Genomic DNA, 26,076 nt, shown 5'->3' with positions numbered 1-26,076 from the left:
CAAGGAAAGGTTTTTATTAACATTTTGAACGGGTGCTCCTCCCTGTGGCAACCCTTCAGGCACACTCCCAAAGTAGGTTCTCTGCAGATTCTAACATCAGAAAGACAATCTCTGAACCACAACCAAGCGACCTGGGTTGCCTAATTCTGCGGGGGGGTAAATGCAGAAACGCTGCCTTTGCTGCGAGGCAGTTCCCAGTTTTTTCTCCCGAGGTGTGAGATGGAGTCCAGGAAAGCAACTTTGCGCCCCCTCTGGCTCTGAACGGTCCCTAATCCTCAGACACGCGCTGTCCTCAGGAATAACTAGGGCTTCTCCGGAAGCATCCATTTAGTTCACAGTGACCTTGGGGTCAAGGGGCTTGGAGGTTTGGGAGGTCTCGATCCCCCTACAGAGGCCTCCCGGGGGTTAAGGCTGCTGTGCACCTGTGCTCACGCCGCCTCCCGCTTAGGCGGGTGCACGCGCATGGAGAAGCGGAGATGCTGACTCAGCCAGGCTTCTCCCATCCCTTTCGCGCAGCGCGGATGCTGGCGGCTGGTGGCTGCTGCGGCTGCAAACAAGGCAGCACTGGGAGGGGAGGCGGGGGAACACGACAGTGCACCGGCAGCAACCCGGCCGCGGGCTCCTTGGGGCCCATTGCGGCACTTCCCCCCGCATGCCCGGAAGGGGAACTGGCGGGGCGCGCGAGTTGACGAAATTTGGGGGGGAAGTGGTCTCTAGAGGAGGAACTCGGGATCCCGCGCGTGCTCCGCTCACACCCAAACTGGAAGGAACCTGTTCAGTCCGGGACCAGGGACGCGCGGGACCAGCCCAAACGCGCGCCTCCCCTGCCCCCCAACCCTCCCCCCAGCCTTCTCACTGGCTCCCCAAATCCTCAGGGCGCGGGCGGACCCGGGAGCAGCGTTTGGAGAGGGGGTGCAGGGGCGCACTCGGTCGCCCCGGGCTCGATCGCGCTCCCGCTCGCACTGCAGCTAAGTGCCGGGGTCCGATCGGGCCGGGATCACACGGGCACGCGCGGATGAGGGGATGAGGGCGTCGGGCCAAGGACCCCAGAGGCGTCGGCGGGGATGGGCGACCCGCGATGACAGCGCGGTTACCTTCCGTGACCCCCAGCCCCGGCAGCCGGCAGGCAGGGCGCGTGCTTTGCGCGGCCCCGATCCACGTGGGCCCGCGCGCGCGCACCAGGCCGGCCCCCTCGTTGCAGGCGCTCGGCGCTCCCAGCACATGGTCGGCGGCGCGCCCCCGAGGCCGGCGGAGACCGGCTGCAGCCGGTATAGGATAAGAGATAGGCAGAGAGAAGCGGGGCCCGGGCGCGGGCGGCGGCACGCACAGCCCGGGAGGAGGCGACAGGGTTGGGGGGCGGGGGGAGGGTGTGGCTCGGGTGGCCGAGGCTGGCGTGGGTTGGGGGCCAGGGTACTCCAGGCTCCCCGCCCGGAGCCAACTTGATAGAGACTCTGGCCCACGCCCTAAGGGGTTAAACCTTTTTCTCATGTTACGGAGCGGTTTATAAGAAGGCTCCGGAGGCCCAGCCTCCGCCTTATTGGGTGCCTTTTGGGGTTTATTCTCTTCCCTTCTAACTTGGTGAGTTGGTTTTATTATTTTACACGCTTAAAAGTTTGATTGTGGGATAAGGGTTTTTGTTTGTTTGTTTTTTAATATGTGTTGGGGCCTTTTTTTTTTTTTTAAGGAGGAAAGCACTTAACATTTTAACATTTTGAAGAGGTTAATCCGAAAAAATATTCTGACAGTTGGGAGTGTTCGGGGCCACTGGGATGACGCGCTCGGGCAGTTGTGGGCAGCTGAGAGTTGAATGTCCATGACCCTAAGTATAGATGGGTTCCAGGAAATACCTTAAAGGGTGCCCTGGCCTTTGATCGTCCCCCCCCCCCAACCCGGGGTGAAAGGAGCCAGGCTGTGAGGCGAGTCCGGCGACCGTCTCAGACCCTCTGTGGATTTTCCTCCTGAAGTTGCCTGCGCGTCACCAGAGCGAAATGTCAGAGAGGTACCTTCCTTCCCCGGGCTCTCGCGCGCGCACCCAAGGCGGCCACTGAGGCAGCACGAGGGAAAAGTGGGACTCCGGGTCTCCATCCCTATTACCCCCTCCCCCCGGGCGGTCCTAGAGAGAGACAGATTTCCCTTCGGAGCTTGGGTCCCACACCTTGCCTGTCCGCACTGTCACCCGCTGCCTGCTGGTCGGTCCCGCACAACTTCCAAGATCCGCCGGGCTACCAGAGGCAGCGAAGTGTCGTGCAGCTGAATGGCTCCAGGCGTGGGGGGAGAATGATTTTACAGAGGAAATAGGTTAATTTCCTTCTGGGTTGTTTTCAATCCCTGCACCTCAGCAGACAAGTGATAGAAGTTTGTTAGGTGGCGTGTAAAAATGTCATCGAACAACAGAGTAGGGGGGGAAGGAAAATCGTAGGAACTGAGGAGCCCCTTACAACTCCTTAACCTGGAAGCTGGTGGTTTGTACGGCTAGGCACTGTGCCGGCTGTTTTTGACGGGATTTCTACCCTTAGGATTGAGATTTCAGCCTCTGGTGATCTGACTGATTTTTACAAACCATACGGATGAGTGTCTAGCTACAAGAAAATGCCGGTTCCTGTGCTAAGATCTTCCTGTGTGCCCAGCACTGTTAGGTGGCGGTGGCTCTGCGGGGGTTGGGGAGAATACACTCGTGAAACACCTTTTCTGGTAATTAAGGGAATGGCGGCGTCAAAGATAGAAACGGACAGTGTGTAAATAAACAATGCAGTCAAGTGGAAAACTGGTCTTAATGAGTACCACTGGCCCTGAGTTTTCCTTCTGTGGTTTCCAGAAACGGGACTTTTCCTCAGTGGAACTCCAGTGGAAGACACTTAAATTAGGGGCTTGGGTTTCAACTCGATGGTCTTGCAAAACGGGTGAATTGGTTGTAGCCAGTGATTCATTCAAACGTGGCTGAGGCTGCTTAGCAGGTTAGAGTTGTGGGATTTTTGTTTTTTTTTAAATAGAGAATTCAAACGAACTACCCCCAGCGCGCAGACTGGTCCAGACAACTGAGGCTAGAGACAACTTGTCAGAAGCTGTATTCTCCCGGCTACACCGCGAAGGCAGGCGCTTCGTAATGGCTTCACAGTGCTCTGTTCTGCTGACACCAGCAGCCGCAGGCTCATTGCCTTCTAAGCTTGTCTTTTGAACTTCGCCCAGAACTGACCCTAGACTTACCCCAGAGGCTGTATGATAATCCAGTGTCTTTATGCCTTTTTGCCAAATCCTTACAACAAATTAAATCACTGTGAATGTCCCAGGTAATTACAAATCTCCAAGTCCTGTAGGACACCCATTTATTTAAGGCCTGCTTCTTTCACCCCTTTCAGGGAGACAGTCTTATCCTGCAGCCCAAACTGGCTTGAAACTCACTGTGTAAAGAAGCCTGCTTCAACACATAGCCCACTTCCTGTCTTGGCTTCCTGAGTGTGGCTGTCTATAGGTCTACGAGCAAAGAACCTCACTCCAGTTTGTTTTGTTTTATGTTCTCTCCTTTTTTTTTTTCTTGACAGAGACATGAGGGTAACCAAAAGCTACTAGGAAATACACTAAACTGCCCAGCCTTTTTTTTCCCCCACAAGGACATTGGGGGTCTTGGGAAAAAAGCCAGCAGGAACTCACTCCAAATAACAGAACTATCTAATGGGGAAATACCCTAGAAACCGCCTTCACAGATGCAGTTTAGCCATCAGGAGGTTTCCTCCAGTCCAGAACCACTGCCCAAGGGTTTCCAGAAGATAAACCCTCTGGGCTTATCTGTAGGTGGTAACTCAGAGTCAGTCCGGGTCAAAGGCCATCCTTGGAATTGCCTCTTCTTAGGGGACAAGCTCTGGACTCAGAACCCCTGTTAGGTTCAGAATCTACATGTTGGGAACACTGAACATCAAGAAGTGAAGCCATGGCCAGAGACCATCAGGTTGTTTAACCAGCCCTGCCATTTAGAGCCGCACAAGGTGTTTTCCCATCAGATACAAAACCAAACGGACTGGTAGCCTTCGCAGTCTGTAATTTGTGGAGGCCTTTGAGTCGCCAAGTTGAAAGGTTGGGCTTTGGTTGCTTTGTGCGCAGTGTGTAGAGCCCGGTGGCCTGCTGGTTAAATGGCAGGAGGAAGAGCTACGCAAACTGCTTATTCAGCAGCCAGGCAGACACTTCCTCGGTTTAGAAGGCATGAGCTGTGTGTTGCCTTGGGGTCACCCCCAAGACTCATTTAGTAACCTTTGAAGAGGACTAGTTTTGTTTCTGTTGCTTATTAGTGTTTATTTCCTTTGATTGTGTTTCGTTTTTGTTTTTTGTTTTGTTTTTGTTTTTTTGCTTTTTGAGGTGGAAGAGAAGGTAGACAGGACTTATAACTCAGGCTGGACTTTAGTTTGTTTATTTTTTTTTTTTTTTTTTTTTGAGACAGAGTCTAGTTGTGTATCCAAAACCTGGCAATCCTCCTGCCTCAGTCCTCTGAGTTGGCCACAATGCCCAGATTGTTCAGTAAACTTTGAGAAGGCATATGTGATACACAAAATGCTCTGCAGGCACTGAGTCTGGGAAGAGTATCTGTTTGCCCTGTAGGTAGCCTGCCTCATAGTCTTTTCCACTGGGGGAGGAGGGTTGAAATAGGGTCTCATGTAGCCCAAACTAGCTCAAACTTGTTTATAGCCATGGGTGGCCTTGAATGAATTCCTGATCCTCATACCTACATACATGTTGGGTAGCACGCTACCATGCCCAAGCTCTTACGCACGATCTTAGCTATAACATGCCGATATTATCTTCCAGGAAGGCTTGTACTCTGTTATTGTGCCACACTGTGATCTTATCTCAAAGCCACCCATGGTAGGATGTAGGATGTTCCAGGCTCGTAATGGGAATAAATGTTAGAGTTGACTTGGCGAGGCCATCTTCCCTTTATGATGATCCCAGTAAGAAGGTGTAGAAAGGTTTGTTTCCCTTCAACCTCCATTGGTTGGGTGTGGCCAGCTTGTGCCTTTAATCCCAGACAGGAGGGTTGCTGCAGATGTGTATGTATCTTGAACGTAGTGAAAGCTATATTTGGTTGTAGCCAGAACAGAGAGGCGCAGACATAAAGCATAAGTGAGCCACTGGTCGCCCAAAAGGGGCTCAGAAAATAAACAGAAGCACTTCAGTGTCTTCTGGGCAGCTGTCATAGACCAAATCTAACGTCCAGCTGCGTCACACCCACTCGCTCAAGACCCTTACCAGAGCTAGCACTTTGCCTCTTAGCCTGGTTTCCTTGGGCCACCCACTAGATTCAGCCTGCAATCATATCAGCTGACGAATAGAGTTCAATGCTAAAGTCAAAAAAATATCAGCTGTTAAAGCTGAAGGATGCCTTAGAGATTCTCCAGTCTCTGCTAGCCGAGGAATTAGTGCCTTTAATCCCAGCACTTGGGAGATAGAGGCAGGCAGATGGCTACAAGTTCAAGGCCAGCCTGGTCTACCTTTACATCAAGTTCCAGGACGGCCAGGTCTACACAGAAAGATGGCATCTCAATAAAGAACAACAAAGGTTCCCCAGTCCCTTCTAAAGAGGAACGCCAGCTCAGAGGTGGGAAGTGACTACCTCGAGTCACACAGTTGTGTGGCTGAACAGTCCAAGACCTCTGTACAAGGTCAAGATTAGTTCGGGGATGGGAGGCGACTCGGCAGGTAAAACCGACCCGTTAAAGGGAGAGAATCAGCTCTCACAAGTTGGTCTCTGACCACCACATGAGTGTTGTGGCATGAATGCATTCCACTCACCCTGAGACATATATGTGAATAAATAAGTTAATTAATTTTTTTTTAAAAAATTGTTTTTGCAGAATGCTTTGTGAGGCTGGCAATGTTGCTAGAGTACTTGTCTCGCATGCATGAAGCCGTGGGTCCCTAGTGTCACATAAGCCATGGGTGGTGATCAGTGCTACAATCTCAGCACTTGGGAGAGCTTAGAGAAGCAGGAGGGTCAGCAGTTTAAGGTCATTCTCCACTTCATAGTAGCTGTGTGAGACTGTCACAAAACAACAACAACAACAACAAAAAGTGCTTTGACAAAAAAAAAAAAAAGACTTCCTCATAATAAACATAGAAAGCACTACTTCCCTTTACTTGGCTTGGACAGTCTGATTCTGGACTGTTTGGGCCAAAACCCTTTCCCTCCCTGGACACGTTCCCCTGTTTTGCCCATGAGGAGAACAAGCTGACTTTGGACTCTCTTGCAGCCTAAACCTCCTGTAGTTTTAATTTCATTTGAAGGCACTAGGTTGCTCCTAGCGCCACCGGGCTTTTTCAAGAGTAGTGTGAGCAGCTGCAAGCAGAACTAGGACGTTGTCTAGACACACCTTCTGGTGATGGCAGGGACTTCAGTTCAGCGCAAACCACGCTTGCAGTTTGGTTCCACCCATCCAAATAAAATACAGAATTTTAATCGGGACAGAGGCTAGCTACTTGCCCAGTGTGGTGGCACACACCTTTATTCCCAGCACTCAGGAGGCAGAGGCAGGAAGATGGATCTCTGTGAGTTAGAGGCCAGCCTGGTCTACATAGTGAGTTCCTGGATAGAACAGCCAGAGCACCGGGCGTGGTGGCGCACGCCTTTAATCCCAGCACTCGGGAGGCAGAGGCAGGTGGATTTCTGAGTTTGAGGTTAGCCTGGTCTACAAAGTGAGTTCCAGGACAGCCAGGGCTATACAGAGAAACCCTGTCTCAAAAAAACAAAAGAAAACAAAAAGGCACAGCCAGAGCTAATAAGATCTGTCTCAGGAGAAAGAAAGAAAAAAGCTAGATGTGAGGTGATATAAAAATCAGGTTTGGGGGACTTTGTAATCTAATTGAGCCAAGAGGACAGATTTGTGAAAGTAAACAATTACCCATTAAGGGATTCCTCTCACATCAGGATGAGGCCACGTTAGTTGAGTTTATCAGAGGAAACCTGACGAGAAAGGAGGACCAGAAGGAGCAGGGAGGCCTGCCCAACAGCAGCTGCACAGACTGCATGCAGCCTGGAGAAATGACACAGTGACAGGCAGGATAGCTGGAGACCACAAGAGCCACCAGGAGCCTCTTCTGACCAGGTGAGCCAAGCTTCAGAATCAGAAGAAAAAAAAGGCTCCGCAGATAGGTTGGGATCTGATAATGAGGCACATAGAAAATCAGGTTCGTTAGACTGCTTCCTTCAGAGAGAGAAGAGTGATTGAAACACACACACACACACACACGCGCACACACACACACACACACACACACACAGTCAGCAATGCAATGTTGCCAGTAGATTCATTTTTTAGCCAGGAGGAATCTGTGAGCTTCACCAAGGAGAAGGTCCAGTAGACACGACTCACACGAGGACCAAGGCTGCAGGCTCACCACCTCAACGGCCTCCCTCCCACCAGCATCCTTACCCCAGGGAAAACCACTGTCCGAAGGCCAGCACTGGGAAGTACTTTTAAACCACAGCTGGCTGCTGCTCACACTCCTCTGCCCTGACTGCCTGTCTTCAGGGCGACTTTGGAAAGATTGATGAAGGAGTAGGGTTGTGGAGACCTCCCTTGCTGGCGGGCTCCTGGCTCCCGTCACAGATCCAATGCTTCCCATGTCGGGCACACTAATCACTGTGCTGAAGCTGCCCCGACTACATCCTGGAGCTCTTTCCCAGCCCTTGCTGCCTTTTCCTTCATTCTCAGGTATGAGGCACAACAGGAAGAGACCTTTGCGGCAAAGGGCACCGGCCTCTTAAAGGCTCCCAAGCCCCGTTTCACTTGGCCAAATCTTTAACAGGGCCAGAGTATGAAAAAATGAGGGTATGGCTCCTTTGAAATACAGACCACTGTAGGAAATATCAATAGGATGAATGGGTATAGATTAGATATGTCACCGTTCAAGATGTGTGAACTAGGCGACGATGAGGTGTTTACATTCTCCCAAGCTTGTCCACCTGCCTTTGATCCTCAGGACTTACATGGTGGAAGGAGACAACTGACTCTTGAAAGTCGTCCTCCGACTTCCACCACATGCTCTGACACATGGGCACACACATCCACAGAATTATTTTATTTAATCCCATCACTCGGGAGGCAGAGGCAGGCAGATCTGAGTTTGAGGTGAGCCTGGTCTACAGAAAGAGTTCCAGGATAGCCCTAGGGCTACACAGAGAAACCCTGCCCAGAAAAGCAAAGCAAAACAAACAAAAATAATTCTGTGGGGTTGGAGAGACTGCTCAGTGGTTAAGAGCACTGGCTGCTCTTCTAGAGGACCCAGGTTCAATTCCCAGTACCCACATGGCAGCTCACAACTGTCTGTGACTCCTGCTTCGGGGGATCCGACATACACGCAGGCAAAATACCAATGTACATAAAAAGTAGAAATAAATAAACTATAAATAAAACTCACAAGTCTGCTGCATATATACATACTAACTTTTGGGGGGATCGCTGTTGTTAGTTTTAGAACTTATGCAGTATAATCCCAGCCAGTTAGGAAGGTGAGGCAGGAGAATTTCAACTTTAAGACCTGTCTGCTTATCAAGACTGTGTCAGGATGAAAAAGCAATGTGGGGCTGTAGCTCTGAGATAGAGTCCCTGCCTTAGGAGTGCAAGGCCCTGGCAAACTCAGCACTGTAAAACCAAAGCAAAGAAACATCTTTGCCTGATGTCATGTGAATGTGGCCACCTAATATCAGAAGGACTATGTAAATACCTGGAAAATTACTGATATACAATGATATCATCAATTCTTCGTTGTTCAGTTGGTTGGTTTTGTTTGTTTTGGATGGGGAGGGAGGGGAAGGGTGGTTTTTGCCTTTGGTTTTTGTATTCTTTTTTGAGACAGGGTCTCCTATAGCTCAGACTGGCCTTGAACTTGTTATGTATGTGCCCCTTAAGAATCATTGCCAACAGTAGGTCTGACACTATGGATTAACTTATCAGGAGAGGTCCCACTGCTCTTCGTTGGGCTAAGAATGTCTATGCCCGTTTTGAAAGCCTCTGTGACTGCAGAGGCTATTAGAGTCTTTTACTCAGCTGTGTTGAAGCTTGGCACTGCTCACCCTGTTGAAGTCTGAAGAGGAAAGCCTAATGATATCAGGAGTAACTCCCTTAGGTTCACCTCTTCAGGCCCTTGCAGACCGGTGATGCCCCATTTAGCCAGTGTTAAGTATTTGTCGTGCCTTCTGAAATTGACTCGCTCCTGGTGACCAACTTGGAGGAGCAGAATCTACATTCAGAAAACTCAAATGTTTTCATGGAGAATTGCCTTCTGTCCATGAAGATACCTCTGCGTGGGACACCAAATAGTAATCAGGATGCTGTTTCCTGAGGGGGCAACGGGAGCTGAAAGGGTTGGGTGGATGGCTTGATACTAAGTAGACGTGAGTGGGCAGCCTCAAGTGCTTGTTACATGGAAAGCTCTGGGCAAGTCTCCCTGTGTTGAGCTTCCCTCCCTATAAGCATGTCTCAAGGCCAATTGATTGATTGATTGATTACTTTGTTTTGTTTTCAATACAGGGTTTCTCAATGTAATGTAGAACTCTGTAGACCAGACTGGCCTCAAACTCAAGAGATCCACCTGCCTCTGCCTCCTGAGTGCTGGGATCAAAAGTGTGTGTCACAGCACCTAGCTTCAATTTGTTTTCTTTACCTAATGTATATTCTTTGACATCAGCATCCACGCTTGGTCTTGGTGCATTCAGTATCCTTCAGAGGACCTTCAAGTACTCTGTTTGGGCTCTTTGTGTTTTTGTTTATGATTTTTCTCACTCTTAATTATGACAGAGACGTCTCATGTTCAGATCCTTTGCGGGTCCCGTGTATAGTATAAAATATTGTATAGATATAAAACTGTATGAATCTATACTAATTCTACGTGATTTAAATACTTAATAAGTAGTTTTTGTCAGATATGTTTGCTAAATATGATGAGAATCAGCTGGCTGTGGTGGCATGGGCCTTTAATTCCAGCATTCATGTGAGACAGCACTAATAACCAGCAGTGATCATTCCTGCATACATGAGTTCAAAACTCGAGGTCAGCCTGGGACTACGTGAGTTCAAATTCAAGGCCAGCCTGGGCTACATGAGACCCCACCTCACAAAAGAGACAGAGAAGAAGAGAAGACAGGAAAATGATCAACTCTTATATTATTAGTCTGATTCTCTTTCTCATGTTTTTATGGCAGATCAAGAATGACCCAAAAGAACTCGAAGCTTTGTGCCAGAGCCAATGTGTATACCCAAGTGCCTGACGGAGGATGGGGCTGGGCAGTAGCTGTTTCTTTTTTCTTCGTTGAAGTCTTCACCTATGGCATCATTAAGTCATTTGGTGTCTTCTTCAATGACTTAATGGACAGTTTTGATGAATCCAACAGCAAGATCTCATGGATAATATCGATATGTGTATTTGTATTAACATTTACAGGTGAGTACGTGGGTGATATCCATGTGTGTTTGTGTTAATATTTACATGCCAGTATTAGCTGTCAGTACAGCTTAGCCTGCGCACTATCTGCTGACAGTTGTCATTGGACCTGTGACGCATCCTCTCACATGTCCTGTTAGACTGTCTAGCATCAATTAAGGAATGTGGTTTTTAGCAGGCTGGGGACCAGCAAGAATTAGGCAAAAGTGAAGAAAAAGCCATGGTCGTCAGATGTAGTTTCTGTAGTCCAACACACATTTTAGACATGTACTGCCCGCAACTTGGGAGGCAGTTCAGTGGGAGAAAGCTTGCCTGGCACATGTAAGGCCCCATGTTCGATTCCCAGCACCACAAAGGAGGAAGAAGTGAGATACATATAGCGTGTATGATACTTGTGGTCTGTAGAGCATTTTGAAGACAATGGTAAACCCCAGTCCTCCAAGGACCTAGCCAGTGGCTAAGAAAGAACACCCAGATGCCTAGGTCCTAGCCCTGACTGCACTAAAAATGGTCCTAGCCCATGCACTAAAGATGGAGCCACACAGAGTCAACTCGGGGTGTCTCCTGGGCCAGGTTAACATGAAAATTCATGAAGCATTTTTCTAATGATTAATAATGCTTTGCCTGCATGTACGTCTGTGCACCACTGGTGTACCTGGGACAAAAAGAGGCCAGAAGATGATATAGGATTACCTGGAGCTGGAGGTATAGAGGAGATGGTTCTGATTTGCTGAATAGGTGCTGGGAGTTGAACAGGTCCTGAGGAAAGCCAGCCAAGGGCTCTCAGTGGCTCAGCCACCTCTCCAGCTCCTCTGTATTTTTTAAAAAAGAAACTCATTTAGCATGCTATGGCTCTGGGCTCATAGAGACATGCTGAAGAAACAGAATAGAAAAAATTCAGTGTGGACACAGGTGTCTAAAGGTGGACAGTCAGCCCTGTATCTCAGGGTTCTTCACTTTCAGATTCATCCAGCCAGGCTGAAAATGTCCCAGGGCCATTGACCACTGCTGGGTCTACCACGGTTAACACGGCCAGACATCTTCCTTGTGACGCTCATTATTCTACCCTAAGCATAGTGTAAGCACTGTTGCGTGCTATGGCCTTCATTTAGGGATTGTAAATGGTCTGGAGATGATGTAAGTATGTAGAGGTCTCCTTATGGGGCAGGGAGTCCCAGAAACATTCCCCATAAGATTATAATTCATAGCTGGGTGGTGGTGGTGCACGCCTTTAATCCCAGCACTTGGGAGGCAGAGGCAGGCGGATTTCTGAGTTAGAGGCCAGCCTGGTCTACAAAGTGAGTTCCAGGACGGCCAGGGCTACACAGAGAAACTCTGTCTTGAAAATAAAAGCAAAACAAACAAACAAAAAAGATTACAATTCATGTATTTTTCCTTGTTTTGGTGGTAACAGAAACTAAATCTCAAGCTTCGTGCATGATGGGCATGAACACATATAACATGCATGTACCGCTAAGCTATAATCCCACTTGTAAAATTATAAATATTATCCTGAGGAGACTGAATCCCATCACCCGATTCCCCAGAATACTTTACTGATTCATCATGGTACAATACTCCCAGATCCGTGCATAAAATAAGATGCAGGTGGGAAGCTACTGCCACTTTTCACACATTCACACGTTCACTTTCACTTGGGTCTGGTTGGAACATGTGAGGTACCATCTCATGCTCATCTGTCTGTGAGGGGCAACACCAAGGCTTTCCTGACAGGTCAGGATGCTGAGTTCACCTCAAGAAGCCACCCAGCCCACCCTTAAACTTCCCTGACTCATGCCCTGTCATGCAACAGCACCTGTGAGTTAGAGCTACCCTTTAAGTGTAGTTCATGTTAGCCATAGAATATCCTAGAAGGCTGCTCTATCCTGCTGGGTTTTCAGAGACGATCTCACTGTGTAGAAGTGCTCCCATCAGCAGCTACAGTCAGTACAAGCTTGCAGGTACTTGTGGCCAAGCTGATAGTCTGCGTTTTATCTCTGAGACCATGTGGTAGAAGCAGAGAAACAACTCCCAAAAGTTGTTCTCCAGCTCCACTGGTGCTCCCCCATATATATATATATATATATATACACACACCTACATACACACACATGCACACACATGCATACATATACAATCACATACATGCAAACATATATACACATATGCAGACATATGCATATATACATACATATACACATATGCATATGTACATACATACACACATACATATATACATATACACATGCTTATGTATATACACATGCATATACAAATACACATGCATACATACATACAGACACATGCATGCATGTACACACAGACATGCATACATACACACATATATACATACACTACACATATACATGCATGCATACATATTTAGTTTTTCTGGGGTTTGTTTGTTTGTTTGTTTGTTTGTTTGAGACAGGGTTTCTCTGTGTAGGTAACACTGGCTGTCCTGAAACTCAGTCTATAAACCAGGCTGTCCTTGAACTCAGAGATCCACCTGCCTCTGCCTCTGCCTTCTGAGTGCTGAGATGAAAGGCATGTGCTATCACCATGCGACCATACATGCAATTTTAGAAGTTAAAAAAATATATATAAGTTTGCATTGTGGAAACTAACAGTAATGTGTCTATTGATTCAACAGAATGCCTTGCCTTTCCTTCCCCTCTCCCCTCCTCTTCCCTCCTCTCCCCTCTCCTTCCCTCCCCTCCTCTCCCCTCCCCTCCCCGCCCTCCCCTTCTGTCTAGTGTGTTCCTCTTTGACCCAGCTCTGAGTGGTTCGCTTATCTTAGTGTACTCCAGCCAGTGTTGAGTCGAATATAAGTGGGAAAGAATTTGCTAGATTTCAGTGTCCCCGGGGACAGAGTGTTAAGAAGCCAAACAGCCTAAGATTCCTCGCTGTCCCGGATCAGCCGTCCCGTGGATGTTGTCTTTTAAGTGAACATGCCCGCGAATGCATCTTATTTTCATCCCGTGTTATTTTCCCGACGGTCCCATGAAACTAGATAGACTTTGACTACAGACAGGATTCTTTTAGAAGAATCTGAAGCAGTGAGGATAGAAAATAAAAACAGTTATTAGGAGAATGATCGATCCTAAGGAGAGCCAGGGCACGCTGGAGAGCAAAGTAAATGCACATGCAACTCTATTGAGCAAAGATGGCTCACCTAAAAACGTATTTCATGTACCCTCCCTCACAGATGCTGGAATCTAAGGTCTTGCTCATGCTGAGCAAGCTCTAGCCTGGCTTTCCTCTTGCTGTTTTGTCATTAAAGCACTGGGGGATTGAGCCTAGGGTCCGGCTAGTGTAGCAACTGCTCATCCCAGGAGCTGCAACCCCAGACTTCTTCTCCTTTTTGTTTTTGTTTTTGTTTTTGAGTGAGGGTTTCTCTGTGTATCCCTGGCTGCCCTAGAACTCTGTAGACCAGGCTGGCCTCAAACTCAGAAATCTGCCTGCCTCTGCCTCCCAAGTGCTTGTATTAAAGGCGTGTACCACCACTGGCTGGCTCTGAGACTTCTTTTTAAGTTTTTGCCCAGGACGGCCTTGAACTTGCAATCCTCCTGCCTCAGCTTCTTAAGTAGCTGGGGTTGCACTCTTGAATCTCCAGGACTGGGTCTTTGCACTTTGAATCTGAACAAACGTTAAAATAACCTCTGGCCCGACCAATAGCCGTTGCAGGAAACAGCCCAGGGTCTTATATCACCCCGTAATGTACGTTGACGTCCACAGCGTGTGGGAAGGAACCGCAGTGAAAACCAGCACAGAAACCCGAGGTCAAAGGTCTTTCTCTGTCCCTTTCCCTCACAGCTCCCCTCTCCACAGTCCTGAGCAACCGCTTCGGACATCGGCTGGTGGTGATGGCAGGCGGGTTGCTCATCAGCTTGGGAATGATTGCTGCCTCCTTCTCCCAAAGGGTCTACCACATGTACATCTCCATAGGGGTAATCTCGGGTGAGTGCCTCTCCTCCGCTCAAGAGCTCTGAGCACGCATGCGCCACTGGAAGACGGGCGGGATGAAACCGAGGCCAGATCACAGTGGGTTCTCTCTCTCTCTCTCTCTCTCTCTCTCTCTCTCTCTCTCTCTCTCTCTCTCTCTCCTCTCTCTCCTCTTCTCTTTCTCTCTCTCCCCTCCTCCCTCCCTCCCTCTCTTTCTTTAAAGTTAATTATGTCTGAGAAGTGATTTTGAACTGGGTGGTTCGGTTGGATACGGTCCCCATGTGAAAATATATCCTTAAGCGTCCAAGAGGTTTTGTTTTGTGAGGGAGGAAACAAAATTTTACTCAGCACCTTTCTCCCGCTCTAGTTTGAAGCTGGGATGCATCATTCACAAAACCTAAGACTTAAGTTCTTCCGCCAGCGCCAGCCAGCGTTGTGCTGGACTTGGTCTTGGGGGTGTCTGAGAAGACGCTGATGGTAGGCGATGTATGTGTGTGCCCCAGTTTGCATACTTTAAGTTTTGTATAGAGCTCTGTACACATTAGAAGCCTTAGTCAGCCAAACCGGGTGACACAGGCCTGTGATCTCAACACTTGAGGATTAGACTCAGACAGGGAGAGCGTGAGTGTGAGGCCAGCCTGAGTTACATGTCTCAAAAAATAAAAAATAAAAAAAAAAGAAGGAGAAAGACATATTTCCATATACAAATATTACATAAGAATTTCATTGGACAATTTATTCTACTGTGAATTGTACAAATTTGGGGAGTTCTGGAAAACAGTTCTTGTGTCTCTGCTCCCTACACGACGGTAGCTGCATTTGTTTGTTTGTTTGTTTATGGTTGCAACAATCTCATGCATCCCAGGCTAGCCGTCAAAGGACTAGCAGTAGCCGCAGGTACCCTCAAACTCCTGACCTTCCTGAGTGCTGGATTTATAGGTATGCACTGCCACACCCAATCTCACTCGGAACCTGAGGACTGAACTCGGGGCTCTGTGCATGCTAGATACGCATGCTACCAACGGAGCTACCCCACACTCCAGCCCAAAGGTGAAATCCATTGTCTTTGCCATCGGTTTTTCTGCGGAATGATTGGCTTATGAATTTTTACAAAGCCCCCTGCTCTCTAACCATGCCCTCCGGGCTCTAACCAGGTCTGGTTCTCACGGGCCTTTGATTTTTTTCCCCCATAGGTTTGGGGTACTGCTTTAGTTTCCTCCCAACTGTGACCATTCTGTCGCAGTACTTTGACAAAAGGCGTTCGGTAGTAACTGCGGTCGCGTCCACGGGAGAGTGCTTCGCGGTGTTTGCCTTCGCACCAGGTATGTGAGTGATGTGGCTCATTAGCTGGGGACTGGGGAAGCCAGTCTGGTGCTATCACTGTACTAACTTGGGCCAACGGCGTGGGAGACTTGTAATGAGATGTCCCAGGCTCTCTCTTCAGCCCATTTATAGGATATCCTCCTCCTCCTCTCCTATTTTAGGAGTCCACACCACTTTATTCTTAGTCCAAGTTTACATAAATGGGTACATGTTCAGTGGTAAGGCTTTCTTGAAACATGAAAAAAATCATCTCTAAAGCATTTAATAATATGGACTTTTTTTTTTTTTTTTTTTTTTTTTTGGTTTTCCAAGCCAGGGTTTCTCAGAGTAGGCCTGGCTGACCTGGAACTCACTTTGTAGACCAGGCTGGCCTCAAACTCAGAAATCCACCTGCCTCTGCCTCCCAAGTGCTGGGATCAAAGGCGTGCGCCACCACACCCGGCTCAATATGTACTATTTGTATTACTATTGCTCCCTTCCCAAAAGTGCTACATGCCGTGTAGATGTAAGCTATGCCAACGAAAGTCAGCACGCTTGTGTGTGTGTGAGGGATCTCACAGCAACATTTTTCCCCTGGTTGATTTCCCTAACTTAATATTAATACACAAGATACAAGAAAAGTTAAGTCGTGGGTAGGTAGCCTTCCATACTCACTCCTTTTTCTCCTCCTTTCTTCCCGGTTCTCTGCCCTACCCTCTCCTATGCATGCCGGCAAATTCTACCACTGGGCTGCGTCCCAGCCTGATGCTCTCTCCCGGTGAATGAGTGCGTCGGCGGGTTGCAAGGTTGCAAATAGAAGTGATTAGGACTTAGGTATTATGATATCTGAGGCTTTTCAAGTGGTTCAGATAATTGTGTGTTCACTCACGAACACACACACACACACACACACACACACACACACATACACAGAAAGGAGAGAGAGAGAATCAGAGAAATCATGTCAGCTGTTGAATGGAGGTGAAGGCTGAGCATATGGCTACCATTCTCTCCCTCTGTTTCCATTTCTTTTTCATATTTTGTTTTAATTTTTACTTATTTATGTTACGTATGTGAATACACTGTCGCTGTCCTCAGACACACCAGAAGAGGTCATCAGATCCCATTACAAATGGTTGAGCCACTTTGTGGTTGCTGGGAATTGAACTCAGGACCTCTGGAAAAATGGTCAGTGCTCTTAACCACTGAGCCATCTCTCCATTTCTTTTTTGATTTTTCGAGACAAGGTTTCTCTGTATAGCCCTGGCTGTCCTGGAACTCACTCTGTAGACCAGGCTGGCCTCGAACTCAGAAATCCACCTGCCTCTGCCTCCCAAGTGCTNTCTGTAGACCAGGCTGGCCTCGAACTCAGAAATCCACCTGCCTCTGCCTCCCAAGTGCTGGGATTAAAGGCGTGCGCCACCACGCCCGGCTCTCCATTTCTTTAAAAAAAAAAAAAAAAAAAAAAAATCTTGACACAAGGAGTCAGTGAAGAGTGCCCTGAGCTGGCACTAGGCACCATTCCTGGCATTTGGTTCATACTTAAGGAATGTTACATGAGGAGCTGGACACATGGCTGCGGTTAAGATTGATGACTGCTCCTGCAGAAAGAAGACCCACGTTCAATTCCCAGCACCTGAGGGAGCTGGTGTTCTCTTCTAGCCTCTGAGGGCTCTGCATGCATGCGGTTACATAGATATTCATGCAAGCAGACGTTCTCATGCACATAAGATAAAAATTAGTAAGATCTCAAAGTAAAGTGTTTTGTTCTTTTGTTTTTGTTTTTTAAGGAGGCAGGGTGTACAGTTTTACTGTTAATGATGGAGACGCTTGCTCTCCATCTCTCTCTGAGCTACTTCTGGTCAGCAGCCTCCGCCCTGGGTTCACAGTGAGAAAGGCTAAGGACATACTCAGGGAGAAACTGGAGCACCGTATCCTGTGATGCTAGGATAAAGAAACACATGTCTTTTGAGTTAAGGTTCACAGTGGAGTCCTGCAAGCATCTGTAGACAGGGTGGACAGTCCTTGGGGCACAGTGAGAAAGCTCGGGTGTCAGAGCAAACATGCTTAGAACTTGGTGTCCAAAGAAAGAGGCAGGCAAACGGAAACAATACACTTCAGAGCTCAGAAAGGCAGGCAGGCTTCATGGTGAGGATCTTCAGTGACTGCCTCTTACTTGAGTTTTTAGTTACTTTTCATTACAAAGACTGAATGTGTAGGATGCAGGCTGATACAGTTCAAAGTTGGGTAAATTATTTTTTATAAGAGGTCAAATAGTAATAAAAAATATTTATTGTATTTTCATGGTATCTGAGCCTCCTGCATGCAGGTGTCCTCAGCCCTGGGAATCCTTTCTGATTTGGGAATTATACGTGTGTTAGAACTATCCAATTCTGCTGTCTCAGCACAAAAGCATCCACAGACTGTGAGCGCACAAACCAGTCCAGTCCAGTCCAGTCCAGTTTTATTCAGTGGGTCAGATTTGGCCTGTGGGCTATTGTTTGTTGAGCCTTAATGTGGGTTATAGACAAATCTTCCATTCTTAGGCCTCTGCCTAGAAAAACCTACTGCCCACAGCTCTTTTGGAAAGCTGGGCTGACAGTTTTTTTTATAGCATATATAATAATAAGTGTGCACATTTTTTTTTTTACTCATGTATAAAATGCCCCAGAAATCAGAATAAAGGATGGTGTACAGGGATGGGACGGCGTCTCCAGGCAGCACAAACGTGAGGCCCTGAGTTTGTATCCTCAGCAGCCGTGTAAGAAAGAAGCTGGGTATGGTGGCACATGCCTGGATTCCCAGTACTGGGTAGGTGGAGACAGGTGGGTCCTGGGGACCAGCCAATCTTGACAATTCCAGATTCAATGAGAAAGTCTGTCTCTACAGGCTGGAGTTGTAGCTCTGGGATAGAAAAGCCTTAAATTTAATCTCCATCACTCCATTCAAAACAAGACAGCAGTCAAGAAAGACTCCCAGCATTGACCTCTGACCTCTGGATGCAAGTATACATTTAATCACCCCCTCCCCTTACCCCACCCAAAGTATAGTCTAGGACGTCTACATTCGCCCTAACTTTGAACAGAATTTATTACTAAAACTTTATCCACATTTCTCCTGGCTATTGTCTGCTGGATCTGGAGTCTGTTCTTTGACCCTGAATTTTTTTTTTCCCCTTGCTTCTGTCTCTTCAAGCTATCACAGCTCTGAAGGAGCATATTGGCTGGAGACACAGCCTCCTCTTCGTGGGCCTTATGCAGCTGAACATCATGGTCTGTGGCGCCTTGCTAAGACCAATTATTATCCAAGGGCCAGGGCAATCACCGAAAGCAATCACTCTGGAGCCCCGCAGAGAAGTTCAGTATATGCTTGAAAACGAGAAAACGCGGACCTCAATAGACTCCATTGACTCAGGAGTAGAACTAACTACCTCACCAAAAAATGTGCCTAGCGAAGCGAAGACGGAGCAGGAAGCCGGGGCTGAGCAACAGCAGACTTTGGTGACCGGCCCCAAGCACGGCCGGATGGACGCTCCGCTGTTGGACTTCTCCGTCTTGAAAGAGAAAAGTTTCATCTGTTACGCATTGTTTGGCCTCTTCGCCACCCTGGGCTTCTTTGCGCCTTCCCTCTACATCATTCCTTTGGGTATCAGTCTAGGCATCGACCCAGACCGTGCTGCGTTTTTGCTGTCGACGATGGCCATTGCAGAAGTATTCGGAAGGATCGGGGCTGGGTTTGTCCTCAACAGGGAGCCCATTCGCAAGATCTACATCGAACTCATCTGCGTCATTTTGCTGACGGTGTCTCTGTTCGCCTTCACTTTCGCTACCGAATTCTGGGGCCTCATGTTGTGTAGCGTGTTTTTTGGCTGCATGGTTGGGACCATAGGAGGGACCCACATCCCGATGTTGGCGGAGGATGACGTCATTGGGATCGAGAAGATGTCATCTGCAGCTGGAGTCTATGTCTTCATTCAGAGCATTTCGGGGCTTGCAGGACCACCCCTGGCAGGTGACTAAGCTGCTGTTTTCCTTGTATGTCAGTGGGGGTGCATGTGGCAGAGTATGCACGTAGAGGTCAGAGGACAACTTGGAGAGGGTCACTTTTCTCCTTCCATCATGTGGGTCCCGGGGATTGAACTCAGGCCGTCAGACTTGGCAGCAAGCGCTGTAACCCACTGAGCCATCTCGATAGTTTCGCTGGTTATTAAGTACAGAAGGCTTCTTTGTTGTAGGGGCCAATCGTGTTTCATATCTTAGCTGTGATATGCCCTTACGCTTTCTGTGATTAAAGCCACGCTTAGTGGCACACACCTGTAATGCCAGCACTCCAGAGGCAGAAGCAAGCAGATCCCTGTGAGTTCAAAGCCAGCCTGGCCTAATACAGTAAGTCCCATCAGAGCCAGAGCGACATAGTGAGATTCCGTCTCAGAAAAATCAATAATTTCTGTGGTTAGAAATTGCGCTCATTAAAAGATTCCTGAAGTTAAAAAAAAAAACATATCCCTTCTTTTTGTTAAGAACACAAGCTTGTGAGGATTCACTGTGAGGAGAGGGTGGGGGAGACCTTGAGAATATGCCTGAAGAAGGGAGAGACAGAGCAGTACTAAAATTTACCCTGCAGTTTGTGAATTTTTACGGAACAACAGTTTATTATCAATAGTCAGAGCCCATGATGACCAGGATGCTGGGATCCGAATGTACAGGAAGAACCAAGCAACCGGCTTTCCATCACTTATTACCATTTTCTCTGGCCCTAGTTACCTAGATCTCTATAACAATAAAGGTAAAGAAGCCCAGCAATAAAAGGGGGGGGAAAAAAAAGGAGAAGAATACAAACTTGTTAAGCCAGCCGTGGTGGTACACGACTTTAATCCCAGCACTTGGGAGGCAGAGGCAGGTGGTTTTCTGTAAGTTTGAGGCCAGCCTGGTCTACAAAGTGAGTTCCAGCACAGCCAGGGCTATACAGAGAAACCCTGTCTCGAAAAACCAACAAAAAACCCAAAAAACTTGCTTTTGGCAGGTGCTAAGTCTGCTGTGTGCTCTATTTCTTTCTCCAGCCCAGCAGGTTTCTGCCTCTGACTATGCTTCCTTCAGAAAATTAAAATCAATGAAGGAAGCTAGCTTGGTGTGGTGGTCCGTGCCTATAATCCCAGCATCTGAGGGATGGAGGCTGGCTAACTGTTTTGGGCTTGAGGTCAGGCTGAGCAACATAGTGAGTTTCAGGGTAGCCTGGGCTACTGTGTAAGACCCTGCCTCAAAAATTAATTAGTTAGTTAATTAATAAGATGGTATGTCAGCCTAAGAGATGGAGAAGTTTTGGGTTGGATGGGAGCCCAGGCATGAGGGTTGTGCGTGGTGGTGACGTCACTAACGGTGCCAATGTTTTCTTCCAGGCCTGCTGGTTGACCAGAGCAAGATATACAGCAGGGCCTTCTACTCCTGCGCAGCAGGCATGTGCCTGGCTGCTGTGTGCCTCGCCCTGGTAAGACCCTGTAAAAAGGGCCTGTGCCAGAATTCTCATTCAGGTGAAAACCAGACAGACAGGCAGCGTGGGAAGGCGCTACAGGACATACCCGAAGACTTTCTGGAAATGGATCTTGGGAAATGTGAACACAGGGCTCATATGAAAATGGATCCCGTGTGACACATTTTCATGTCGTGGCTTTTATGTCACCTGGGAGCAGAGCCCCTGGGGATACAGGGAGGGGTAGGCGCTAACCACTAGACCCCACCTTCAAACTTGCATGAAGGGAATGCCTGTCCGACAGCAGGGCCAGCAGCTTCTCTTCCCCTCCAGTCCCTTTTGCTTGTTCTTTAAGCCAAAACCAAAACAACCAAACCCTTTCCATACAGGAATCCAGCCCTGTTCCGTAGCAATACAAAGACAAGCGGAAGGACCTGGGGGAACACCCCAGCACGAAAGCAATGCCACGAACTGACAGACTGCTGTTACAAACACTCGCTCCTGTGAAAATAAACTACTATTTTAGAAAGTGACATCCAGCCCAAGTCACAGAAATGAGTTGGCCATTCCAAAAAAAACAAAGAACACAATCTTGAACCATTAAAGACGTTGCTAATTTTCAGAAATACAGGTGAATTATTTTTAAACGATTTGAAAATGATTACTAACGTTTACATTGACGAATCGTGGCTTCTGGGTTTTCCGAATACCACATGAAAAGGAAGCTATGCTTTAAAGCCGAGCATTTGATTAATATGCAAAAAATTTAAACACATATAACAACTTGAACTTCATAAACATGAAGATTATTGCTATTTTTTTCGTGGCCAGTCATCACCACAAGTATTTCAATAGAAATGATAAATTGCATTCATGTTTTCTATTTTTCATAATGCAAGAAATAAATGACTGTTGTATCTTTAACTTAAACCACTATTTATTATTAAGTTATTCTAGGATGATTAAAACAATCAAAAGAAAGGGCCAGCAAGATGGCTCAGTAGGTAAAGGTGCTTGCCACCAAGTCTGACAATCTGAGTTCAATTCCTAGGACCCACACAGTAGGTCAACTTCTGTGAGTTGTCCTCTGACCTCCACACACATGCTATGCACACATGCTATGACATGCATGTGCCCACACAGATACACACAAAAATATTTAAATGTAAAAACATAATCTAATAATCAAAAGAAATAAAAGGTGATCGGAGGTATACACAACATATTTTTACCTCTGCTCTGCAGCTCTCTAAATGCTTCAGAGAGCTTTTCTGGTCTCATAATGTCAGTTTTCCACAGCCCAAGTTGTAAGGATTCTTCAGGCGTTGTTCAAGGCAATGCTGTGCTATTTAAAGGGGAGAGGGATAATCGCCTCAGCTTTTGCATATATCAGCTAAGAATACTTGAGGATCTTCTTCGATCAGAATTATACTTTGTTGCATTGTTGGAACATTTCCAGTAGTTTGTTGTTGTTGTTGTTGTTGTTTGATCTGTAACTGTTGTTGAAGCCTTTCTTCATTTCATCTGAAATGGGAGAAACGCAGACATCACCATCACTGAGTTATTACAAAGTTGCAATTTCCATCTTCTGTAGAACTTGAGTGCCCTAAGTTGCCATGGGTACCCTGAGGTACCTGGTCACTGCTGCTGGCGAGTTACACTACACGTGTGTATAGAGCTCTGCATTCTAGCAGGTCTCTATAAAGGGGGCAGTGTGAGGTAAGGTGGGCTGCTTCCTCACCTGTGTGACGGCATCTCCCCAACAGGGCGGCCGATGCCTGCTGCTCTACCTTTCTTCGTCTTTACCATTAAGGACAACTCAGGGGGAAATGTAAAACAAGCCTAGTCTGGATACAGGTACACACAAGCTTGAATCTTTTCTCTGCACTGAGACGAAGGGGGTGTGGCTCGTCACCGCCTGCCACATTCAGTACAGCATCTTATCAGCCATAGAAATAGGACAATCTGTAAAACTCTGGGGAGGGTGAGTGACTGAACGAAAGACATTGTATCTGTCCAAAAAAGCAGATGCACCTGAAATGGGATGGATGTAGATGGATGTAGCCAAGCTCGGTGGGGCCCCTCCCCCACCCCTGAGCAATGCTTTAGGCTCCTGAGCAGGTTTGTAGATGTGTGTGACTTCAGCACTTTAAAAGCTATTTTGTACTACGAATGTTCGAGATGATTTAATATTTGTAACTGATTTCTGAGGGATCAACTCGTAAGTTCAATCTATATACTGCATGGAGACAGGAAAATGTATGCCAATTTCAGTATGTGAACAATCGGGGGTGGGGGGTGGGGTGCAAATGTTGGGAAGGAAAAAAAATATACCACCACAGGATCACTGATCTGTTCTGTATGAGTGACATTCTGGTACTTATGGATTTACAATAAATTTACGGCTTTTTATTTAAAGAGTCTGATGTGCTTCTGTATTGAAGTGCTTTTTACTGGTCTCAGAAATTGTAAAATCTTGGAGCTACCCCAGGACACATAATGATTCTCAAGGCATGGGTAATGCAGCTATTTCTTCTTTTTGTCCAGAGTCAGGAAACAGAAAAATGATCAGAATTTTTTTAAAAAAATACATTTTTCTTAATTATTTGAGAAAAATATAGTATTTTGGTCATATCAGCCCTCTCTAACTCCTAACTCCTCCCAGACCCACTCCACCTCCCTCCTGTCCCTACTGTACCCTTGGCTTTTCTCCTTTTTTATTTCTTTTTTTCTTCCCTCCCTCCCTCCCTCCCTTCCTCCCTCCCTCCCTCCCTCCCTCCCTTCCTTCCTTCCTTCCTTCCTTCCTTCCTTTTGTTATTGTTGATGATGTTGCTTTATAACCCATGGAGTCCATTCTGCGTAGTTACGGGTGTGAAGCGAGGTGGACCTACCAGAGTCTACACACCATTAAAGAAGACAGAGCTCTCCTGGCCACTGCCTGTCAGTAGCTCCTCAGCTCAGCTGGGGACTCCTGGGCACCTCCTCATCGGTGCTGGAAGGGTGACCAGCTTGATCCTGTACGGGCAGCCACAGAGCCAGGGCCTTTGCTCTGGTCCTCCCTGACCCCTGGGTCTTACAGTCTTTTCACATCCTCTTCCAAGCTAGCTTCTGAGCCTTGTTGGGGCGTGATATAAATGTCCCTTTTGTCTGCGCACTCCCCTGACACATACCCTCTGCACAACACTAAAACTACTCACTTATTTATTCAGACAGAGTCTCACAGGCTGGCCACAGACCTCATATCCCTGCCTCCAGCACACCATATTCAGCTGACTTTTTTTTTATTTTATTTTCTGTTTGTTTGATTTCTTTTTGCTTTGTTTTGTTTTTGAGAGAGTCTTACTCCTTTGCTTTATAATCCAGACTGGCCTCAAACTCACAGTGATCATCCTGCCCCAGGCGCCTATACACAGGGATTAAAAGTAAATGCCACCAAAATTTTCATTTGTTTTTCTTTTTTCTTTGTGTGTACGTGGGGGGGTGCATGTGCACATGTGTACGCTATGTAGGTGTACGTGCCCGTGTGTCCACATGTGCAAACAGTCCTGATGCCCACACATACAGACCACTGAATATGTGCTCTTCCACCACCATGCACACAAGTTAAACCAAAACGCTTTTTTTTTTTTAAGACGTAATCACATCTGGGCATTGGGGTGCATGCCTGTAATCCCAGCATCTGAAAGATGGGGGCAGGAGGATGGCTGCTAGCTCAAGGTCACCCGAGTCAGGGCGGGCAGTGATGGCGCACACCTTTAATCCCAGCACTTGGGAGGCTGAGGCAGGCGGATTTCTGAGTTTCTGTAAGTTTGAGGCCAGCCTGGTCTACAGAGTGAGTTCCAGGACAGCCAGAGAAACCCTGTCTTGAAAAAAAAAAAAAGCAAAACAACAACAACAACAACGAAAAAAATAAAGAAAAAGAAAGCAGTAAGTTTAAAATGGTGCGATATTAAAGGTCCCACGCCCTGGGGAGGGGGGCAGGGCTAGTGAAAGGAGTCAGGCTTCGGAGAGCTGCCCTTGGAGGGGCTGTCTACCTCAGCTATTTTACCTCAATGTTCGGAAGCTGATGTAACTACCTAAATTCAGTTACAGAAAGACCCAAGAACTTTTTCAAATCTCTTGTTCTGTTCCGTGTGTTTGCTTGCTCGCTTGCTTGTTTTTTGAGACAAGGTCTCATGTAGCCTAGACTCACCTTAAACTTAATATTTAGCCAAGAATGACATTAAACTTCTGACTTCCCTGTCTCCACCTCCCAAGTGTTGGGAATACAGGCATGTGCCACGCTGCTTGATTTATGTGGGGCTGGGGGTTGAACCCTAGGTTTTGAGCATGTTAGCTGGGCACTGTATCCACTGAAGCACATGCCTTCTCGGAACGCTAAATCTCTAAGTAAACATCACAGACACCCAGTGCCAAGAGCTGGCAAGCATTTGCTATAAAGGTCCAGATAATAAACTCTTGAATCTTTTCTTATCACAGGATTCCGCCGAAACTATTCAGTGGCCATCATAGGGTCCAAAGCAGGTACAGACTGGAAATGAAGGGGCACAATTGCCTTTAACAGTATTTTATCATACTGTTAAAATACATGGGTGCAGAAGTTTGAACTTCATAAAAATGACCATATGTGAAATATTTAATTGGGGGTGGGGTGGGGTGGGGAATGGTATGGCATTTTTAGCCCACAATCTATTAAAATAAAATTTGGAGGGTCTGGAGAGATGGCTCAATGCCACTCTTGTAGAGTACCCAAGTTCAATTCCCAGTGCCCAAGTGGGGCAGCTCACAACTGCAAGTAACTGCAGCTCTGGGAGAGCTGACACTGTCTTCTGGACTCCTTGGACACCAGCATGCATCCACACACACACAAATACACGTAACTGATTACAAAGTAATCCTAGGAAGGTAGGAAGGAAGGAAGGGAGGGAGGGAGGGAGG

General features: G+C 47.3%; 2 protein-coding genes across 6 annotated transcripts in view; one reads left to right on the top strand and one right to left on the bottom strand.

Moving 5' to 3' along the window:
- Positions 1 to 26,076, bottom strand: part of Arsg (arylsulfatase G) — a 126,758-nt gene that overhangs the window by 91,770 nt on the left and 8,912 nt on the right. For 2 of the 3 annotated variants that reach the window (XM_029546042.1, XM_029546043.1), the window contains exon 2: positions 22,371 to 22,662. The gene's annotated coding sequence lies outside the window, so the exon portion shown is untranslated. Of the gene's footprint in view, positions 1 to 1,094; positions 1,179 to 22,370; positions 22,663 to 26,076 lie in introns of those variants that run through there. The other variant, XM_029546045.1, reaches the window with a different exon arrangement.
- On the top strand, positions 922 to 23,556 carry Slc16a6 (solute carrier family 16 member 6). 3 transcript variants are annotated; one of them, XM_029546041.1, is made up of 7 exons: positions 1,248 to 1,268; positions 1,685 to 1,999; positions 10,187 to 10,425; positions 14,242 to 14,385; positions 15,564 to 15,692; positions 18,868 to 19,683; positions 21,068 to 23,556. In XM_029546041.1, the coding sequence occupies exons 2-7, from the start codon at positions 1,989 to 1,991 to the stop codon at positions 21,316 to 21,318; spliced, it is 1,590 nt and encodes a 529-aa protein (XP_029401901.1). In that variant the 5' UTR covers positions 1,248 to 1,268; positions 1,685 to 1,988; the 3' UTR covers positions 21,319 to 23,556. The 3 variants fall into 3 exon arrangements, with proteins under 3 accessions (XP_021068660.1, XP_021068661.1, XP_029401901.1); XM_021213001.2 differs by lacking the exon at positions 1,685 to 1,999 and having other exon boundaries at positions 922 to 1,268; XM_021213002.2 differs by lacking the exon at positions 1,685 to 1,999 and having other exon boundaries at positions 1,222 to 1,578; positions 21,068 to 21,712.

Source organism: Mus pahari, chromosome 14 (genome assembly GCF_900095145.1).
Source record: "Mus pahari chromosome 14, PAHARI_EIJ_v1.1, whole genome shotgun sequence".
NCBI classification, from domain to species: Eukaryota; Metazoa; Chordata; class Mammalia; order Rodentia; family Muridae; genus Mus; species Mus pahari.
Note: the sequence above shows the minus strand (reverse complement) of the source record. Positions and strands in the feature narration are given on the sequence as shown.